Here is a 21,966-nt window from a genome sequence, read left to right as displayed (position 1 = left end):
GTGTAATGTTTGCAATTCTCTAGTCCTCTGGCACCAACCCTGAGTATAGGGAAGACTGAAAGATTATGACCAGTGCCCCTGCAATTTCTGCTCTCACTTCCTTTAATAGCCTTAGATGTATCTCATCCTGTCCTGGTGCCTTGTCAATTTTAAGTATTGACAGTCTATTCAACACTTCCTCCTTATCAATTTTGAACCCTTAGAGTCAGAAACAGGGGAATTTATAATGGGGAACAAAGAAATGGCTGACCAACTAAATACATATTTTGGTTCTGTCTTCACAAAGGAGGACACAAATAACATACCAGAAATGTTGGGAAACACAGGGTTTAGTGAAAGGGAGGAACTGAAAGAAACCAGTATTAGTAGGGAAATGGTGTTGGGGAAATTGATGGGATTGAAGGCCGATAAATCTACAGGGCCTGATAATCTACATCCCAGAGTACTTAAGGAAGTGGCCCTAGAAAGAGTGGATGCATTGGTGGTCATCTTCCGAGATTCCATAGACTCTAGAACCGTTCTTATAGATTGGGGGGTAGCTAATGTAACCCCACTATTTAAAAAAGGAGGTAGAGAGAAAACAGGGAATTATAGACCAGTCAGCCTGACGTCGGTAGTGGGGAAAATTCTAGAATTCATTATAAAAGATTTAATAGCTGAGCACTTGGAAAACAGTGGTAGAATTGGACAGAGGCAGCATGGATTTACGAAAGGGAAATCATGCTTGATAAATCTACTGGAATTTTTCGAGGATGTAACTAGTAGAGTTGATGAGAGGGAGCCAGTGGATGTGGTTTATTTGGACTTTCAGAAGGCTTTCGACAAAGTCCCGTATATGAGATAAGCACGTGAAGTTAAAGCACATGGGATTGGGGATAGTGTATTGAAATGGCTGGAAAACTGGTTGGCAGACAGGAAACAAAGAGTAGGAATAAACGGGTCTTTTTCCGAATGGCAGGCGGTGACTAGTGGAGTACTGCAAGGATCGGTGCTGGGACCCCAGTTATTCACAATATATATTCATGATGTAGACGAGGGAACTAATGTAGTTTAGTTTTGCAGATTTGCAGATGACACAAAGCTGGGTGGGAGGGTGAGCTGTGAGGAGGATGCAGAGATGCTTTAGTGTGATTTGGACAAGCTGAGTGAGTGGGCAAATGCATGGCAGATGCAGTATAATGTGGATAAATGTGAGGTTATCCACTTTGGTAGCAAAAACAGGAATGCAAATTATTATCTGAATGGCTACAATTTGAGAGAGGGGAATGTGCAAAGATACCTGGGTGTCCTTGTACACCAGTCGCTGAAGGTAAGCATGCAGGTGCAGCAAGCGGTAAAGAAGGCAAATGGTATGTTGGCCTTCATAGCGAGAGGATTCGAGTACAGGAGCAGGGATGTCTTGCTGGAATTATACAGGGCCTTGGTGAGACTACATCTGGAATATTGTGTGCAGTTTTAGTCTCCTTATCTGAGGAAGGATGTTCTTGCTACAGAGGGAGTGCAGCAAACGTTTACCAGACTGATTCCTGGCATATGGCAGGACTGACATATGAGTAGAGATTGGGTTGATTAGGATTATATTCGCTGGAGTTCAGAAGAATGAGGGGGGATCTCATAGCAACATATAAAATTCTAACAGGACTAGACAGGGTAGATGCAGGAAGGATGTTTCTGATGGTGGGGGAGTCCAGAACCAGGGGTCACAGTCTGGGGATACGGAGTGGACCATTTAGGACTGAGATGAGGAGAAATTTCTTCACCCAGAGAGTGGTGAGCCTTTGGAATTCGTTACCACAGAAAGTAGTTAAGGCCAAAACATTGTATGTTTTCAAGAAGGAGTTAGATATAGCTCTTGGGGTGAAAGGGATCAAAGGGTATGGGGAGAAAGCGGGAGCAGGCTATTGAGTTGGATGATCAGCCATGATCATAATGAATGGCGGAGCAGGCTCGAAGGACTGAATGGCCTACTCCTGCTCCTAGTTTCTATGTTTCTAATGATAGAGTTTCTTCGTCTGTCACCATGGCCTGGGTAGCATCTACTTCCTTGGTAAAGACGGATGCAAAGTTTTCCTTTAGTACCTCAGCCATGGCCCCTTTGTCAATGTGTAAATTCCCTTTTAGGTCCTTAATCGGCCCTACTCCTCCTTTCACCACTCTTTCACTGTTTAATGCCTATAGAAGACTTTGGGATTCCCCTTTATGTTGGAAGCCAGTCTTTTTTCATAATCCCTCTTTGTTTCTCTAATATGCTTTTTCACCTCCCCTCTGAACCTTCTGTATTCCTCTTGGTTCTCAATTGTATTTTCGACCTGACACCTGTCATGACAGCTACCTGGCTACCATGACACCGTTCTATTGCATCCTTCAGGTTTAAAATAGTACACGATTTGGTGGTAAAGTTAATCAAATATATAAGGAAGCAACATTAAATAAGTGATTAATATAGTTAAGTAATTATTTAAAACACATTAAGGATGACAGAACTGGTGATGTGTCAAGGCTGCAGCATGTGGGAACTCCTGGATAACATTGTGACCCAGGACAAACACAGCTGCAGTAAGTGTTTGCAGCTCGAGGAACTTTATCTCAGAGTCACTGAGCTGGAGGCTGAGCTGCAGACACTGTGACATATCAGGGAGGGGGAAAGTTACCTGGATGCTTTATACCAGGAGGCAGTCACACCCCTGAGGATAGGGTCTTCTGATTTGGTCAGTGGCCAGAGACAGGAGGGTGTGACTGTGAGTGAGGCAGGAAAGGAGACCCAGAGGGCAGGAATTTAGGAGTGTGAGCCTCTGCAATTGTCCAACAGGTTTGAGGTTCTCTCAGCTTGTTTGGATGAGAGTGGGGGCTGCAGGGTGGATGAGCAACTGACCATGGCACCGTAGGACAGGAAACCATCCAAGGTGGCCTGGGGAGGTGGGAGCAAAAAGGAATGTGATGGTCATGGGGACAGTATAGTGAGGGGGGTTCACATTGCTCTCGGTAGCAAATGGCAAGAGTCCAGGCGGCTTTGAAATATAGAAACTAGGAGCAGGAGTAGGCCATTCAGCCCTTCAAGCCTGCTCCACCGTTCAATATGATCATAGCTGATCCTCTATCTCAATGCCATTTTCCCGCTTTCACTCCATATCCATTGATGCCCCTAAAATCCAAAGAAATATCAACTTCTTTCTTAAATATACTCAGTGACCCGACCTCCACAGCCTCTGTGGTAGAGAATTCCACAGGTTCTCCACTCTCTGAGTGAAGAAATCTTTCCTCGTCCCTGTCCTAAATGCCTGTCCTGTTGTATCCTGAGACTATGGCCCCTTGCTCCAGACTCCCTAATCAGGGGAAACATCTTCCCTGCATCTAGTCTGCTTAGCCCTGTTAGAATTTTATGCATTTCATTCAGATCCCCTCTCATTCTTCTAAACTCTGGTGAATACAGGCTCAGTCGAACCAATCACTCCTCATACGACAATCCTGCCATCCCTGGTATCAGCCTAGTGAACCTTCGCTGCACTCCCTCTAGGACAAGTATATCCTTTCTTAGGGAGGGAGACCAAAACTGCACACAATACTCCAGATACGGTCTCACCAAGGCCTTGCATAACTGCAGTAAGACATCCCTACTTCTGAACTCAAATCCTCTTGCAATGAAGGCCAACGTACCATTTGCCTTCCTAATTGCTTGCTGCACCTGCCTGTTTACTTTCACTGACTGGTGTACAAGGACACCCAGATCCCTTTGTACATCCACATTTCCCAATATATCACCATTTAAATAATACTCTGCCTTTCTGTTTTTCACACTTGTGTATAAGTTCACATAAGGCCTCGCAGAAATGGTGTGATGCTGGTGAGACTTCAGGCCCTTCAGGTGTAAGAGGGGGCTTCTGCTGCTCCTCCTCCCAGCCCTGCTCCGCTGATGCTGAAAGCTTAGCGTAGAGACAATGACAGTGTGCGTCCCTGTCCCCCGGATCATTATGCGCTCATCCTTCCATAACCGATGGTCAAGCCATGTTGCAAAATTAAATCACTTAACATTCAGCAGTGCGGTGGCTGTTGGGAGAACAATGGTGACCTCACTGTTGGGCATAAGTACCTGGCCATGGCACCCCAGTCTCACCAACACCAGTGGACCTGGGTGCGTGACACCTGTCCAGGTCCAGCTCCAAGCGACTTAGAATGGCGATCTGTGCCCGGCGGCCGCCAGTGCTCACCCACTCTGCCGCGTTATGTGCATTCTTCTCCTGAAAATGACAGATGAGCATTGATTGGTGCAAATTACATATTGACTCTCTTCATGGACGCCCCAGCCCATCCAGAGTGGGACATTGCAGACCTCCAGTGCCTCCTCACTCCACTGCTGCCGATCACTCACACAAAGATGCCAGGCCTGTTCCTTACCCCCCCACCCCCCTATTGGACACTTGCTGTCTACATCACATTACGTGCCACACAGTATATCCTTCCATGGCAAGGAGGCGCAAGCATGTGGAGTGCAGAGGACAGCAGATCGATCGGTGCCACACCACCTTGAAGCTCCCCTCCCAGCATCTCATCACCCTGACTTTGACATGTCCTGGAGCTCCAGCTCTGCACCCAGGTGCAGCTCCTCCAGGTTACCCCCAAAACCAGTCGTGTGGGTCTCAGTGTACAAAGAACAAAGAAAAGTACAGCAGTGGCAGCACAGGAACAGGCCCTTCGGCCCTCCAAGCCTGAGCCCATCATATTGCCTGTCAACTAAAACATTTTGCACTTCCGGGGTCTGTATCCCTCTATTCCCATCCTATTCATGTATTTGTCAAGCTGCCTCTTAAACACCACTATCGTACCTGCTTCCACCACCTCCTCTGGCAGCGAATTCCAAACACTCACTATCCTCTGTGTAAAAAACTTGCCCCGCATATCTCCTCTATAGTTTTCTCCTCTCTCCTTAAATCTATGTCCCCTAGTAATTGACTCTTCCACCCTGGGAAAAAGCTTCTGACTATCTACTCTGTCCATGCCACTCATAATTTTGTAATATTCCAAGTGTGGCCTAACCAAGGTTCTATACAGCTGCAGCATGACTTCCCCTGCCGATGAAGGCAAGCATGCCACATGCCTTCCTGACTATCTTATCCACCTGCGTTGCCACTTTCAGTGACCTGTGGACCTGTACACCCAGATCCCTCTGCTCATCGATGCACTTAAGGGTTCTGCCATTTACTGTATAATTCCTACCTGTATTAGACCTTCCAAAATGAATTAACTCGCATTTGTCTGGATTAAACTCCATCTGCCATTTCTCTGCCCATGTCTCCAATCGATCTATATCCCATTGTATCCTTTGACAATCCTTGTAACACATTCTGTGGGGGCAAAACACATCTCCTCATCACCCTCTCATGTGACCTCGGCATAGGCAATATCTGCTGGCCCACCCAGTGAAGGACACATGCCGTCAGTGATTCAATACAGTCACTACACTCAGAATTGTGAAGTGGGACAGGGACAGCAGGGGGGTATGCTGACCTGCTGGGTTACATGCCCGATGCTGACATGGTACTCACTCTGCCAGAGTGCAGCAAGTCATTGAAACACTTGAGACACTGGATCCAGGTGCTCCACACCACGTCGTGGGAGCTCACCACCTCCGCCACCTCCTCCCAGGCACATTTCTTCTTGTAGGGGGGCCTCTTCCTCCCATCTTGGGGAACCAGCACCTCCTGCCATGATGCCATCTCCTCGAGGAGGGCAGCAAGGCAGTCATCAGAAAAATGAGGGGCACACTGGCCCCCTGCCCTTCCCATCCACCCTGGCCTGTCCCACTGCCCTACCCTCCGGCCTGGCCTGCTCACCAGAAGCCCTCTGTTGTGGCCTTTCACTGGCCATTGTGAGCAGCCTAGAAAAGGCTGCCAGGCCTTCGTTTAAACAGGCAGCTGGGTCGCCATTGGACCCATTGGTCTGTGCACGCCCGCCGCCGCTCACCCACCCCTGCTATCCTTGGGAATCGAAAAATACGCTGAGTGGGCCTTAACTAGCCCGTCCGCAGACCCAAAGATGGATGGCGATTGGGCCCGCTCCTGCTCCTGCTCCAGCACCCCCCCCCCCCCCCCCCCCCCCCCACCAACCGGACAATTCAGGTCTTGGAAAATGTTAGAAGCTATTATTAAAGATGTTATAGCAGGGCACTTAGAAAAAGTCAAGGCAGTCAGGCAGAGTCAACCCAATTTATTGGAGTTCTTTGAAAGAGTAACATGTGCTGTGGATAAAGGGGAACCAGTGGATGTACTGTACTTAGATTTCCAGAAGACATTTGATAAAGTGCCACATCAAAGATTATTACAGAAAATAAAAGGTCATTGTGTAGCGGGCAAAATATTGGCATGGATAGAACATTGGCTAGCTAACATGAAGTAGAATTGGCATAAATGGGTTCTTTTTCTGGTTGGCAGGATATGATAAGTGGTGAACCGCAGGGATCAGTGCTGGGGCCTCAACCTTTTACAATTTATATAAATGACCTGGATGAAAGTGCTGAAGGAATGGTGGCTAAATTTGCTGATGACACAAAGATAGGAAGGAAAGTAAATTGTGAAGAGGATGTAAGGAGGCTACAAAGTTTTATATATATATATATATATATATAGGTTAAGTGAGTGGACAAAGATCTGGCAAATGGAGTATAATGCGGGCAAATGTGAAATTGTTCATTTTGGCAAGAAGAATAAAGAAGCTTATTATCTAAATGGTGAGAGATTGCAGAGCTCCAAGGTGCAGAGGGATCTGGGTATCCTCTTGCATGAATCACAAAAGGTTATTATGCAGGTAAAGCAGGTAATTGGGAAAGCTAATAGAATGTTATCACTTATTGTGAGAGGAATTTAATACAAAAGTAGGGAGGTTATGCTTCACTTATACAGGGCATTGGTGAGACCACATCTGGAGTATTATGTATGGTATTGGTCTTCTCATTTAAAGAAAGATATAAATGCATTAGAAGCAGTTCAGAGAAGGTTTATGAGACTAACACCAGGAATGGTTGGGTTGTCTTATGAGGGAAGGTTAGACAGGTTAGGCTTGTATCTACTGGAGTTTAGAAGAGTAAGAAGCAACTTGATTGAAACCTTTAAGATCGTGAGGGGTCTTGACAGGGTGGATGTGGAGAGGATGTTTCCTTTTGTGGGAAAATCTCAAACTAGGTGTCACTGTTTAAAAATAAGGGGTCGCTCATTTAAGACCGAGATGAGGAGAAATTTTTACTCTGAGGGTTGTGAGTCTTTGGAACTCTCTTCCTCAAAAGGCAGTGGAAGCAGAGTCTTTGAATGTTTTTAAGGCAGAGCTGGATGGATCTTTGATTAACAAGGGGGTGAAAGGTTATTGGGGGTAGACAGGAATGTGGGGTTGAGGTTACATTCAGATCAGCCATGATTTTATTGAATGGCAGAGCAGGTTCAAGGGGCCGAGTGGCCTACTCCTGCTCTTTGTTTGTATGTAAGTATATTTACCATGCCTCCAAGTTTTGTATCAATGGCAAATTTTGAAATTTTACTCCATGTTCCAAGATCCAAGCTGTTTATATATCATATTACGATCAGGGCAAAAGTGGTAGAATGTCTTCCCTTTTTTTCCACTCCTCAGTTGACCAAAACAGGTGCTTTTCTTAAAGAATACACTTGCCAATTCAGTGAGTCTTTACCCACTTACATGCTGTGACTGTAAAAGACACACACAGACTGGTTTTCTTAAGTTTTTAAAAAGCAAAGGAAATAGTATTTATTGTACTTAACACCCAATGTAAATCAAATAATTAAAACACTCCAACTCACTCACATGCACAGGAGCAAGTTACAAGGTGAAGGGGTAGGTTTAATTGTTTGAAATGAAAAAAGTCAGTTGTATCTCCTTGATGGCTCAGATGTTTTCAGACTCACCTCAATGGTCTTTCCAGTTTCTGCATCAAGACAATTTAAAGATGTTGATGGGCGATTTCTACCTTTTACTTCTGGAGTCAGCAGTTGCTGGGTTGACTTTTTGCAATTGGACATTAGTAGATAGAGAGAAACTGTTCCTATTAATGGAAGGATCAAGAACCCGAGTGCACAGATTAAAGCAGATTAATGGCAGAAGAAGCAATGGTGACATGAGGAAAATCTTTTTCACGCAGCAAGTGGTTAGGATGCATGGCCTAAGAGTGTGATGGAGGCAGGTTCAATTGAGGCTTTCAAAAGGGGATTGGATTATTATCTGAAAAGGAAGAATGTGCAGGGTTATGGGGAGATGGCACTAGGTGAATTACACCTTCAGAGGGTCAGCACAGACACAATGGGAAACATGGCCACTTTCTGTGCTGTAACCATTCTGTGATACTGTTGTCCAAAGTTCCTTGATGCATGGAAAAAACAGCACTAAAACACCTTGCTCACACATTGACAGAAAGTAAGATCTTAGTGGGATGAGTTATCACACATCAGGTTTGGAAAAAAGAGGAAAAACTGCTTTGAACTGGTGCAGTGTTATGAGGCGGCAGATGATGTGTGCCAGGTGGATCAAAAAAATTGGGGGCTCGTCCGGGAATATTTGAAATTCCTTGATTGGTTTGGAGTTGGTGAATCTTAAGGTTATGAGTACGAGAAGCACTTTGAATTCAGGAGTTGGTGTGAGGTCTTTTTAAAGTGGTGAGACTGCAAAAGTGGCTGTATTCATGGCTAAAACTTTTTTGAAAGTAGAAGATATAACTCTGATTGGGTTACAAAAAGCATCTAAGGGTAAGTTAACAGATAAGTTGATGTTGAGGTTATCTGTAGGGGTGAAGAAAGCAGACATAGTTGAATTGATAGCACAACATTTGAAGTTGGAGGTGATACCTGACACTAGTGGATCACAGCTGGAGGTAGTGAGATTTCAATTACAAATGAAGAAGCTTGAATTTGAACAAGCAATGGAAATGAAAAAAACTTGAACTAGAGGTAGCAAAAAAGAAGGCAGAGAAAGAAAGGAAAAAGAGTGTATTTCAAAGAAAAATGGAGATGCTAAACCTATTCCATTGTGGAGGGTCAATTTAAAGAGTAAGTGGAAAATGGGTGAGGTGATTGTTGGAGTAGTGGAAAAATTGTCCATTGCTGGGGTTCAATTTGTTAGGTAATGATATAGCTGGGTCACAGATGTGGGTGATGCCTTTTGTTATGATCACCAGCTGAGGTTACCACTGGACAAGCCTGATCCCAGGATGGAACCCAGCTAATAGATCCCAACTTTTGTTTGTTTAGATACGTGGAGAGCGGCTACTGAACAGAATTGTAGGAGTCAGCTGATGAACTTTTAACAAAAGAATAAAACATTTATTCTATGAGAAAATATTAACCATATTACAATGCTCTTCATCCACAACTATACCTTTACTGATATATACATATTTGTAAGGATAACACAAGTTACAAAAGCTATCTTATACTCTAATGTTCACAGTAAGTACACAGTCCATGTACCAATAGGCAGCCTGTGATCAGATACACCACACTCTGAACCCAATTGACAATTGCCACCTTAACCAGATACTATGGATCTCTCCACAGCTTCCCCCCTCCTCCCCACCACCCCAGACACTTGTCACACCGTGAGCCAACCAGTCTCACTGAATTCTATCTTTCACAAGGGGCTCCATTCTCCAAGGCCTCGCCTTGGAATCTTCTCCTAAACCAATCTTTCTCTCACTTCCAAGATTTTGAACTCTCCTTCTGATGTTCCTCTATCCTGGGTCTCCACCTGCATTCAAGCTGTCTTCCATGCACTCTCTCTCACTGACTCAGTCATCAACGATACCATTACTGCTTCACATGCCCATAACAAAGAGATACAGACCTTCAGTTGTCTCTTTGGACCTTGCCTCTTCTCAGGCCTTTATTTCTTTAAGTTTGAAGCTTTAAACATGAAGCTTAGAGCCTTTCTCTGCCCCTAACTCTTAACTCCACTTAACAGGACTTTTCCCAAGTTCCTGTCCTTCCTTTGACTAGAAGGCCTGCTTTGAACTTTCCCCTCTTCCACTCCCCTGGATTTTTGGGTTTTTTTCTTTAGCTTGGAGGTGGCTATCTGTCCCTTCCTGGTGGCTTCTGTTTGACAGCTGAACTCCACCAGTTTCCAAGTCAAACTGTTGTTTTTTCCCTCCTGTGCGTCTATGGGAGGGACCTTCCTCTCTGGGCCCCTGTTGCATGGCAACAGTCCAATTCTTCAACCCTTGTATGTTTACCTTCTCTTTAAGAGTTGTAAAACTCCTCATTAGAAATACAAGCACCTTTTTAAGGTGAACTTAAAACTCCATTTGACCTTTCTTAACATAGAAATACAAATCAAACATAAACATTAAAGCTAAAACTCATTCCTAACACTCAAAAAATACAAATATAACTTACTTAAACTGTCTCTATTTCCTAACACAATGGTAGTTGAGCAGCCTGTTAGAGATGCTTTCAACAGAAGTGTTGCATGAAAGAACATTCTAGACTGTTTCCAGATTATGTGGTAATGAGATCATAAACTCACAGGTTGAAACAGGAAGAAGAGGAAGTTAAAAGGCAGGGAAGAGGTGTTGAAGTTCAATTAGCTGACACAGTCTTTGATAAGAAAACTTCTGGAAGTAAAAGTACCATGGGTTCTGAGGTTCAGGCACAGGAAAAACCAATGGTTTGTGAGTTAGTAAAGCAGGAAGAATCAGTGATAGGTAAAGAAGTGGGAATGGGTTGTCTGCAAGAATGACCCAAACCTCTCTGTCGCTTGCCATTTCAACACTCCACCCTGCTCTCTTGCCCACATATCTGTCCTTGGCTTGCTGCATTGTTCCAGTGAAGCCCAACGCAAACTGGAGGAACAACACCTCATCTTCTGACTAGGCACTTTACAGCCTTCCGGACTGAATATTGAATTCAACAACTTTAGGTCTTGACCTCCCTCCTCCATCCCCACCCCCTTTCTGTTTCTTCCCCCTTCCTTTTGTTTTTTTCCAATAAGTGATATAGATTTTTCTTTTTCCTACCTATTTCCATTATTTTCAAATATTTTTAAATCTTTTATGCTCTCCCCACCCCCACTAGAGCTATACCTAGAGTGCCCTACCATCCATTCTTAATTAGCACATTCGTTTAGATAATATCACCAACTTCGACACCTATGTGTTCTTTTGTTCTGTTGTCTGTGACATCTTTTGATGATCTGCTTCTATCAGTGCTTGTTTGTCCCAACAACCACACCCCCCCTCCACTTCTCTCCCCCCACCCAACCGCCACCACCCCAACCTTAAACCAGCTTATATTTCACCCGTTCCTTGGATTCACCTAGTTCTGTCGAAGGGTCATGAGGACTTGAAACGTCAACTCTTTTCTTCTCCGCCGATGCTGCCAGACCTGCTGAGTTTTTCCAGGTAATTCTGTTTTTGTTTTGGATTTTCAGCATCTGCAGTTTTTTGTTTTTATCTCTGTGTTTAATTGACTGCCACTGCTCTTCAAGAAATGCCTACCTCCTTGAAGAAGTTCTGTTCGTCTCTGCGACAAGATTTCCGTATCTCTCTTTTGCCTTGTTCACCTTCATTGCTTTCCATTTCTCTCCTGGTGCTTGACGAGGTGTTTACTAAAACCCGTTTTCACAGCCATATCTCCTTTCTCAGTGACTGTCTCCGTCTCCGAATTACCCCACGTGGATTTCAACTGAAATTCCACCCCTCATGTTTTGAACTCACCCAGGATTACAGGTATTTCCGGGACATAAAACGTTTCTCGGACTGCTGTTCCTGTCGCATCCTGAGATCCACACTCAGTGCCATGCGCCGCCATATGAACACACTCGACCTCTCCCTCCAGCAGCACCACCGCACCCTTTTTCAAAGCTGCACGTGCCCCCAGTTTCATTTTATTCTTCGTCTCATCTGACGCCTCAACAAGAAACTTTATCTCTTTCTCTCAAGTGCTAAGGAACGCAAGTTCCAACAACTCATCGACACCAACACCCATCTAGGACCCTCCGCCCCTGCCTGTCCCTCCGTCCCCACCCCATCTTCCAATCCCAGCCCCAGCCATGTATTCACTATACCCCCTGACCTTCCCCTCTCCGATGCTGAACGTTCAGTGCTCAGCAAAGAACTTAGTTTCATACCCATACGCCCTCACCTTAATGAATTTCGGGCTCGGCACGTTGCTGAACTCTTCTTCCGCCGTCTTCGTCTCCGGGCTCACTTCTTTGGGCAGGAGTCCTCTCCCTGTTCAACGGATCCTTTCACCCACCTCCAATATTCTCCCTCCACCTGGACCCCTCCCTCTGGATTCTTACCTTCTCTTGATCTTTTCATTCAGAACTGTCGGCGTGACATTAGTCGTCTCAATTTCTCTGCTCCTCTCACCCATTCTAATCTCTCTCTCGCTGAACTTACTGCACTCCATTCTCTCAGGTCCAACCCTGACATCGTCATCAAACCTGCTGACAAGGGTGGTACTGTTGTTGTCTGGTGCACTGACCTCTACCTCGCGGAGGCTGAGCGTCAACTCGCTGACACTTCCTCCTACCTCTCCCTGGACCATGACCCCACCACTGAACATCAAGCCATTGTTTCCAGGACTGTCACTGACCTCATCTCCTCTGGAGATCTTCCTCCCACAGCTTCCAACCTGACAGTCGCCCAACCTCGGATGGCCCGCTTCTACCTCCTACCCAAAATCCGCAAACAGAACTGTCCCGGTAGACCGATTGTGTCAGCTTGCTCCTGCCCCACAGAACTCATTTCTCATTATCTTGACTCCCTTCTCTCTCCCCTTGTCCAGTCCCTTCCCACCTACATCCATGATTCCTCTGACACCTTACGTCACGTCAACAATTTCCAGTTCCCTGGCCCCAACCGCTTCCTCTTCACCATGGACGTCCAATCCCTCTACACCTCCATCCCCTCCAGGATGGTCTGAGGGCCCTTAGCTTCTTCCTCGAACAGAGGCCCGAACAATCCCCATCCACCACTACTCTCCTCCGTCTGGCTGAACTTGTTCTCACACTGAACAATTTCTCCTTCAACTCCTCTCACTTCCTCCAACTAAAAGGTGTGGCTATGGGTACCCGCATGGGCCCCAGCTATGCCTGTCTCTTTATGGGGTATGTGGAACATTCCTTGTTCCAGTCCTACTCCGGCCCCCTTCCACAACTCTTTCTCTTGTACATCGATGATTACTTCGGTGCTGCTTCATGCTCTCATCGGGACTTGGAAAAGTTTATTAATTTTGCTTCCAATCTCCACCCCTCCATCATTTTCACGTGGTCCATCTCTGACACTTCCCTTCCCTTCCTTGACCTCTCTGTCTCAATCTCTGGTGATAGACTGTCCACCAATATCCATTACAAGCCTACCGACTCCCACAGCTACCTTGACTACAGCTCCTCACACCCCGCTTCCTGTAAGGACTCCATCCCATTCTCTCAGTTCCTTTGCCTCCGCCGCATCTGTTCCGATGATGCTACATTCAAAAACAGTTCCTCTGACATGTCCTCCATCTTCCTTAACCAAGGTTTTCCACCCACGGTCATTGACAGGGCCCTCAACCGTGTCCGGCCCATCTCCCACGCATCCGCCTTCACGCCTTCTCCTCCCTCCCAGAAATATGATAGGGTCCCCCTTGTCCTCACTTATCACCCCACCAGCCTCCGCATTCAAAGTATCATCCTCCGCCATTTCCGCCAACTCCAGCATGATGCCACCACCAAACACATCTTCCCTTCACCCCCCCTATCAGCATTCCGTAGGGATTGTTCCGTCCGGGACACCCTGGTCCACTCCTCCATCACCCCCACCTATGGCACCACCCCATGCCCACGCAAAAGATGTAACACCTGCCTCTTCACTTCCTCTCTCCTCACCGTCCAAGGGCCGAAACACTCCTTTCAAGTGAAGCAACATTTCACTTGCATTTCCCCCAACTTAGTCTACTGCATTCGTTGCTCCCAATGCGTTCTCCTCTACATTGGAGAAACCAAACGTAAACTGGGCGACCGCTTTGCAGAACACCTGCGGTCTGTCCGCAAGAATGACCCAAACCTCCCTGTCGCTTGCCATTTCAACGCTCCACCCTGCTCTCTTGCCCACATATCTGTCCTTGGCTTGCTGCATTGTTCCAGTGAAGCCCAACGCAAACTGGAGGAACAACACCTCATCTTCCGACTAGGCACTTTACAGCCTTCCGGACTGAATATTGAATTCAACAACTTTAGGTCTTGACCTCCCTCCTCCATCCCCACCCCCTTTCTGTTTCTTCCCCCTTCCTTTTGTTTTTTTCCAATAAGTTATATAGATTTTTCTTTTTCCCACCTATTTCCATTATTTTTAAATATTTTTAAATCTTTTATGCTCCCCCCACCCCCACTAGAGCTATACCTTGAGTTCCCTACCATCCATTCTTAATTAGCACATTCGTTTAGATAATATCACCAACTTCAACACCTATGTGTTCTTTTGTTCTGTTGTCTGTGACATCTTCTGATGATCTGCTTCTATCACTGCTTGTTTGTCTCTACAACCACACCACCCCCCTCCACTTCTCTCCCCCCACCCAACCCACCCCCCCCCCACCTTAAACCAGCTTATATTTCACCCGTTCCTTGGATTCACCTAGTTCTGTCGAAGGGTCATGAGGACTCGAAACGTCAACTCTTTTCTTCTCCGCCGATGCTGCCAGACCTGCTGAGTTTTTCCAGGTAGTTCTGTTTTTGTTATGGGTTCACAATTTGTCCAAGGGAGTTCTGAGGAGCAAGTTGCAGAAATGTTTGATGATTTTATATGTGAAGTCTTTCCATGTGTACAGGGTGGGGCAGGTAAAAGTATTGAATTTTTAAGAGACACAGGGACTAGTCAATCCTTCATGATATGGGATAGCAATATTTGTTGTTCAGAGGGAGTATTGCAGGAACAGGTGATAATAAATGGGGTTCATTTTTCAATAAGGAGGGAGGTGCCATGAGAGTATAATAATTTTCATAATATTTCTCTGGTTTACTATAAAGTAGGTTGATGGGTGCTTGTGTTTTTGTCTGTGTATGTGATTTAGTTACATTTTGTAGCTAAGCAGACTGCAAGTTGTGGTTATCAAAAAGAAGTCAGGTGTAGAAGTGTCTTTAATATGCTAATGAGTAAACATAGGTGGGGTTTTAGCATGTAAGGTGTAAAGGGAATTTGCATTCTTAGATAGATGAAGGGGGATTTGGTTGTCAAAGGGATCTCAATCTGTTTACAAATACCCAGACAAGCAAGCTAAGGAATGTGTTTATTTTTCTCAAGGGTTACTGACAATATATATTGTCAACATAAAAAGATTTATATTATGAGAAAGGCAAAATTCCAAAGACATGTGGAAACAATGGATTTACATATTAAAAAGGGTGAAACGTATACAAAGGCTATGTCAGGAGAAGGCATTGTAAGATCTAACAGAAGTGTGTGAAGCCTCCAGTATTTGTACATAAGTCTGTTGTTCACAGAAACCGAAGCTGGAAAGAGACATTTTAAATTCCACTGTCCAAGGTGCTGTGTTAATTTGCTGGATCGGTTTAAAATCTAACATCTATTTTTGGACCATTGCCTTAAAGGGGGTGTAACTGGGAGCCAGGTTAAGTAGGAATTTTAGGAGTTAGTATCGTAGTAATTTGTAGTTCAATGAAGACATTGAATCTTCTCTTTTGTTAATAAATGTTTTAACTTAGTTTATTTTCAAAATCTCTGAAAGTCTTGGTGGACTTATTACTTCTGAATTCAGGGCATGCACCTCGAAATAAATACAAATTGCAAAACCGTTGTGATAGTGCGATCAAGTTTCCCTCGTGGATTTCATCCACCTGGCACACATCATCTGCTGTGTCATGACATGCAGTGATGAAATTAATTCAAGTAAACTAAGATCATGAGAAGAATTAGTGATGCGAGAAGCCTGTTCAGTCTGTCTAACCCCCAAGCATATTACCCTTACCACATAGATGCAGCAGTTCAAGGTGGCAGCTCACCATTACCTTCTCATGGATAATTAGGCATAGGCAATAAATGTTGGCCTTACAAGCGATACTAACATCCTGAGAATGATTTTTAAAATCTTTTAAAACATCAAAGGGCGGAAAGGACATGTTACTGGCCTGTAGCAAAGCCACTGAAACTTCCATTGGTAAAACTGTTGTTTTATTTCTTACATTATGATCATTTGTGTTGCCCTTAATTGGTTTGTGTGAGTATAGGCTTTTATATATACATTTTAATCTACAATCAATATAAAGCCTGGAAACTTTGGATTTGGAACTTCTTACTCTTTTGTTTCTGCAACTGATTTCAGGTATCCTTATATTTAAGCCAAGAATCTAAGTTAACAATACAACTGTCAACAGGCTGTAATAACGCTGTAATGTGCTTAAAGCAACATCCACAACACGTTGGACATTACAAGGCCTTGATTAACAAGTACAGAATGGAAGAGAAACATGACTGCCTCATGGTGTCTGTTTTACAGAGCTCCAAGCCTGAACGGGAGTGGTCTGTCCTCTCACTGAAGGTTTACCTGGGCATTAAGAAGAAGCTGAAAGCGCCAACAGTGCAGTAAGTCCATCATTAACACTCATTTATAGAGTCATAGGCACAGAGGAAGCTATTTGGTCAACTTGCCTGTGCCGGGGAAACAATGGGGAGAAAACTGAAAACGCATTTATCAATGCAGTAGCAATCAAAGGCACAAAAAAATGTGACAAGATCAGTGCATCAAGAAACCATGGCAGCAGGTTAAGGATTTGATCCTTGATGCATTCTGAGATTAACTATATCTCAACAGTGGGTGCTGAAATTGGTTTCAGTTCTACGGGGTGGGCAGGAGCAAGGAATTAGCCTGGGTTCTGGTTCATAATTGGTAGAAAGCAACAGGAGGCTACGAGAAAAATGCGGAAGAGTTTTATCCAGGTGAAGCTATCTCTACATGCAGAGAAGAGAAATTATTTATTTATTCATGTTAATGTTCTTTGACAGTTCACAATTTAAAAATTATATTTAAGGTTTGAGAATACAATAACGTTGTGTGCAATCTGCTTCACCAATTTACAGGTTATGTCTGGGTAAAACTTTATTAAATGTACTGCTGTCTCATGGAAAGAATGAAAGTGAGAGTCTTTGATCAGATTTTAGAGTATATGCTTTATTATAACAACATTGAGGTAAATTTGATGAACTAACGTTCCTTCCTGTTAGTGAACTTCTCTCAACAGGAAGGAAGGTTGGAAGATTGAGCAGCAGGATTAGCACCACTTGAACTGAAGCCACCCCAAATATTAGATTATTCATTGTAATGGTCAGAAACTCAGCAAGACCACAAACTAGGTGCACTGACTTGTATGTCCGATTGGACTGATCTGCCCTTGTCACAGACTGGGCTCTGCAATGTGATGTACCTACACTACATAGACTGCAGTGGCTCAAGAAGGCAGCTCACCACCTCCTCTTCAAGGGCAAATAGGGATGGGCAATAAATGCTGGCCCAGCCAGCGAAGCCCACATCTTGTGAATAAATAAAAAAATAATAATAATGGGCTTATTTAATGTACAAGACACATGGCACCAATTGCTCTTAAGGGATTGAGTAAACACGTTGTGTGTTCATTTACTAAGACTAGACCCATGAGAACAGTCATACATGGGTATAAAATTTAAAGACATCAGAGCTGTGTGTGTGTTCTCTGCTCAAAGCAATAGTGAAACTAAGACTGGATTGCATAACACATTTCCCTTCTGGTGATGCCATGCTGATATCCCTTAAAGGCATATTACAACATAGGGCAGCTATCTTGTAAAAAAAAATTTACCCCACTCATCTCACTGACCATTCTGGAAATGTAAGCACTCCTTTCAAATTGATAAAGACACATTTAAAGGAAGAGTTTGCTTGTCAGGATTTGAGTCTTACTCGTGCATCTCTGCAAAAATATTGTTTTTTTTGAAAGGTTGTTATTCTCTACACTAATACATCACTCTTCTCTCCTGTATAGGTGGGGATTTACTATATTCTCAGATAAGCAGCAGTGGTAAGTGAGCAAGATTTATCCCTTCCCCCAGTGCCTGCGTCTTGTTATATTCCAGCTGTGTGAGTTTACACTGAGGCTATTATATTCCGGCCACTCATCAGCCTTGCGCTTTTGGACTGCATTAACCACAGGTTATCAGCAGGCAGGTCCAAGTATCAAGAGGATTGGTTGAGCAGCTCTGAGATTCATACTGAATATTGTGGAAGGGTTTTGTACCATGATGGTTGCTGATAAGCACCAAATCTCTTCACAGTCTATGCCTCTGACCTCAGTGACCATATGTTATGACTCAGCAGTTAGTAAAGCAGAATTCTTTAAAAATCCAAGAGGGAAACTTTAAACAACTGTCATAACCTATATTTTAAGTGGTATGTTTGACATGCAGCGCTAAATTCAGGAATCAGACCACCAGTTCTCGAACGGTTTTAATATTAAATTAAATGAAACATTTTGTTAAGTTACAACACATTAAACACATACACATGGCTACAAGTTACTACTATCATAACTTTTAACAAATCCCCAGGCTAATCTCCATTAAGGCAACAGCAACCCATAGATTTTGAAGCAGACACCAGGCAAAGCATTTTCACCTTACAAATTCAAAATGAGGCTCCTTTCACTTTGGTTCCTTTGCAGACAGTTGTAGATTTACAGCTGCTTTGATGTTACATGCCCTTGCTCTGCACACACTGAACTGCTATTGGTTATACCCAGCACATCTCATTGAATGGAAATTCTCATTGTATCACCAGCCCCTTTGAACTCCACCTCTTCTAACTATAAAACCGCTTTCATAGTACCAATTTTATTAGTAATATAAACATATTGCTTTGGTCTCTGCTAGCTAGGTGCCAGATTTTACTCACCTTTCTTGTATGCTCTATTCAACAAAATGCAAACTCTGCCTCTCTTACATCTCAAAACTAATACACATCAAAGCACCCAGACTGACTGGCTTTAACCCAGTTAAGACACACCCACAGGCTAAACTTCTATTTTAAAAGAAAATATTTTCCAATAATATATACAGTATAGCTTCATGATACCGTATTATGAAGAAAATGGTTTGTGCAAATATAACAATACAACATCAGCATTAAACTATTTCTATAATGCTTTTAATGTGGTAAAATGGCCAAAAGTACTTCATTTATCAAACAAAATTTGATACCAGCAATGCAAGGAAATATTAGGACAGGTGGCCAAATGTTTGATCAACGAGGTAAGTTTTAAGGATCATCCTTAAATGTAGAGAGACAGGTGAAGAGACAGAGGGTTAGGGAGGGAATTCCAGAACTTAGGGTTGAAGAAACAAAAGTACAGCCAAGACTGGTAGCGTGGTTAAAATTACAGATGCTTAGGATGCCAGAATTGGAGGAGCCCAGAGATAGAACCATTGAACCATAGAAAAGTTACAGCACAGAAGGAGGCCATTCAGCCCATCTTTTCCATGCCAGCCCGAGGACACCCAAGTGCCCTTTTTAATCCCACCTTCCTGTACCCGACACATAGCCCTGCAGCTTACAGCACTTTAGGTGCAGATCCAGGTACTTTTTAGAAGAGTTTAAAGTTTCTGCCTCTACCACCAACTTGGGCAGCGAATTCCAGACACCCACTACCCTCTGCGTAAAAAAGTTCTTCCTCATGTCCCCCCTGCACCTTCTGCCGCTTATCTTGAATCTATGTCCCCTGGTTCTAGAATTCTTCATCAAGGGAAACAATTTTATCTTCTCCACTCTTTCTATTCCCCTCATAATTTTGTACACCTCAATCAAGTCATCTCTCAGCCTTCTTTGTTCTAAGGAAAATAACCCCAACCTATCTAATCTCTCCTCGTAGCTACACTTTTCTAACCCTGGCAACATTCTTGTAAACCTCCTCTGCACTCTCTCTGGAGCTATTACGTCCTTCCTGTAATGTGGTGACCAGAACTGCACACAATAATCCGGTTGTGGCCTCAGCAGTGTTTTATACAATTCCAACATTACATCCTTACTTTTATATTCTATACCTCTGCCAATGAAGGAGAGCATTTCATATGCCTTCTTTACAACCTTACAACAGGGCTTGGTGTTGGGACACTTGCTGTTTGTGTTATATGTTAATGATTTGGACGTGAACCTGGGGGGCACGATTGGGAAATTTGCAGATGACACAAAGATTGGCCGAGTAGTGGACAGTGTAGAGGATAGCCATAATCTCCAAAACAATACAAGGGCATCCATCGACCATTACCCTTTGTTTCCTGTTACAAAGCCAACCTTTTATCCAGTTTGCCACATTACCCTGAATCCCATGGGCTTTTACTTTCCTGACCAATCTGCCATGTAGGAGCTTGTCAAATGCCTTGCTAAAATCCATGTACACAGCATCCACTGCACTACCTTCATCAACCCTTCTTGTCACTTCCTCAAAGAATTCAATCAAATTTGTGAGGCAAGACTTCCTTTAACAAATCCATGCTGACCATCCCTGACTAGTCCATGCCTTTCCACATGACAGTTAATCCTATTTCTCAGGATTGATTCTACTAATTTGCTCACCACTGATGTAAGACTAACTGGCCTATAATTGTTTGGCATTTCCTTTGATCCCTTTTAAACAATGGAACTATGTTTGCATTTCTCCAGTCCTCCGGTACCTCCCCTGTATCTAGTGAAGATTGGAAAATCATCCTCAGAGCATCTGCTATCTCCTCCCTGACGTCCTTCATCAGCCTCGGAAACAATCCATCTGGCCCTGGTGACTTATCAACTTTCAAGGATTTCAACCCTTCGAGTACTTCCTCTCTCTCTTTATGACTATCCCATCTAATATCTCGCTGTGTTCCTCCTGGACTACTATATCTACATCCTCCCTTTCCTTTGTAAACACGGAGACAAAATATTCATTCAAAACCCTTCCCACAGCCTCTGCATCTACACACAAGTTTCCATCTTCATCTCTGATAGGTCCCACTTTTTCCTTAACTAACCTTTTAGCATTAATGTATTGGTAAAACATCTTTGGGTTATTTTTAACTTTACTTGCTAATCTTTTTTCATGCCCTCTCTTTGATTTCCTTCTTTCCTTTTTTACTGCGTCCCTGCACTTCCTATATTTGTCTAGACTATCTGCAGTGCTTAGTGCTTTGTGCCTATCGTACACTTTCTTTTTCTGTTTGATCTTCCCGGTGTTCCTCTAGACAACCAGGGGGGGTCTGGATTTGGCAGTACCACTCTTATTTTTGTAGGGGACATGTCTACTTTGTACAATTTCATGTCATGCTTTGTTTTATAATACCCCTATGGAATGCCTTAATTGTTATATTACATTAAAAGTGTAATATAAATGTAGGTTGTTGTTGTTTTGAACGCCTTTACTAATCCCCTTGAACCCCTCTGCTTTAAGGAGAACAATCATAAGGAAATGGTGGTTGTAGTAATGTCACTGTACTAGTAGTGCAGAGACCCAGGCTAATACTCTGGAGACATGAGTTCAAATCTTACCATGGATGGTTGATCTTAAATTCCATTTTTATTAATTGAATTTTAAAAATCTCAGTATTGATGGCCATCATCATAAAAACCTTTCTCGTTCACTAATGTCCTTTAGGAAAGGAAATCTGCTGTCTTTACCTGGTCTGGTCCACATGTGACGCCAGATGCACAGCTGACTCTTAAGTGCCCTTTGAAATGGCCTAGCAACCAGCCACTCCATTGTATCAGACCACAGTCTAAGAGAAATTAAACTGGACAGTCCACCCAGCATCAGAAGTGAAAGCAGCCAACTCAGCCCTCTTAAACCCCTCAAGTCCTCTTACTAACATCTGAGGGCTTGTGCCAAAATTGGGAGAGCTGTCTAACAGACTAGTCAAGCAGCAGTTTGACATGGTCATACTCATGGAATCCTACTTTACAGACATACTTTCCAGACAATATCCCAGAC

General features: G+C 43.7%; 1 protein-coding gene across 6 annotated transcripts in view; it reads left to right on the top strand.

Moving 5' to 3' along the window:
- Window positions 1-21,966, top strand: part of arap3 (ArfGAP with RhoGAP domain, ankyrin repeat and PH domain 3) — a 491,562-nt gene that overhangs the window by 429,786 nt on the left and 39,810 nt on the right. For all 6 annotated transcript variants that reach the window (XM_041193181.1, XM_041193177.1, XM_041193179.1 and 3 more), the window contains 2 exons: window positions 16,482-16,567; window positions 18,001-18,036. In XM_041193181.1, the coding sequence (XP_041049115.1) occupies window positions 16,482-16,567; window positions 18,001-18,036 (122 nt within the window). The remainder of the gene's footprint in view (window positions 1-16,481; window positions 16,568-18,000; window positions 18,037-21,966) is intronic.

Source organism: Carcharodon carcharias, chromosome 8 (genome assembly GCF_017639515.1).
Source record: "Carcharodon carcharias isolate sCarCar2 chromosome 8, sCarCar2.pri, whole genome shotgun sequence".
Classification (NCBI taxonomy): Eukaryota; Metazoa; Chordata; class Chondrichthyes; order Lamniformes; family Lamnidae; genus Carcharodon; species Carcharodon carcharias.
This window is presented reverse-complemented; position numbering and strand designations above follow the sequence as displayed.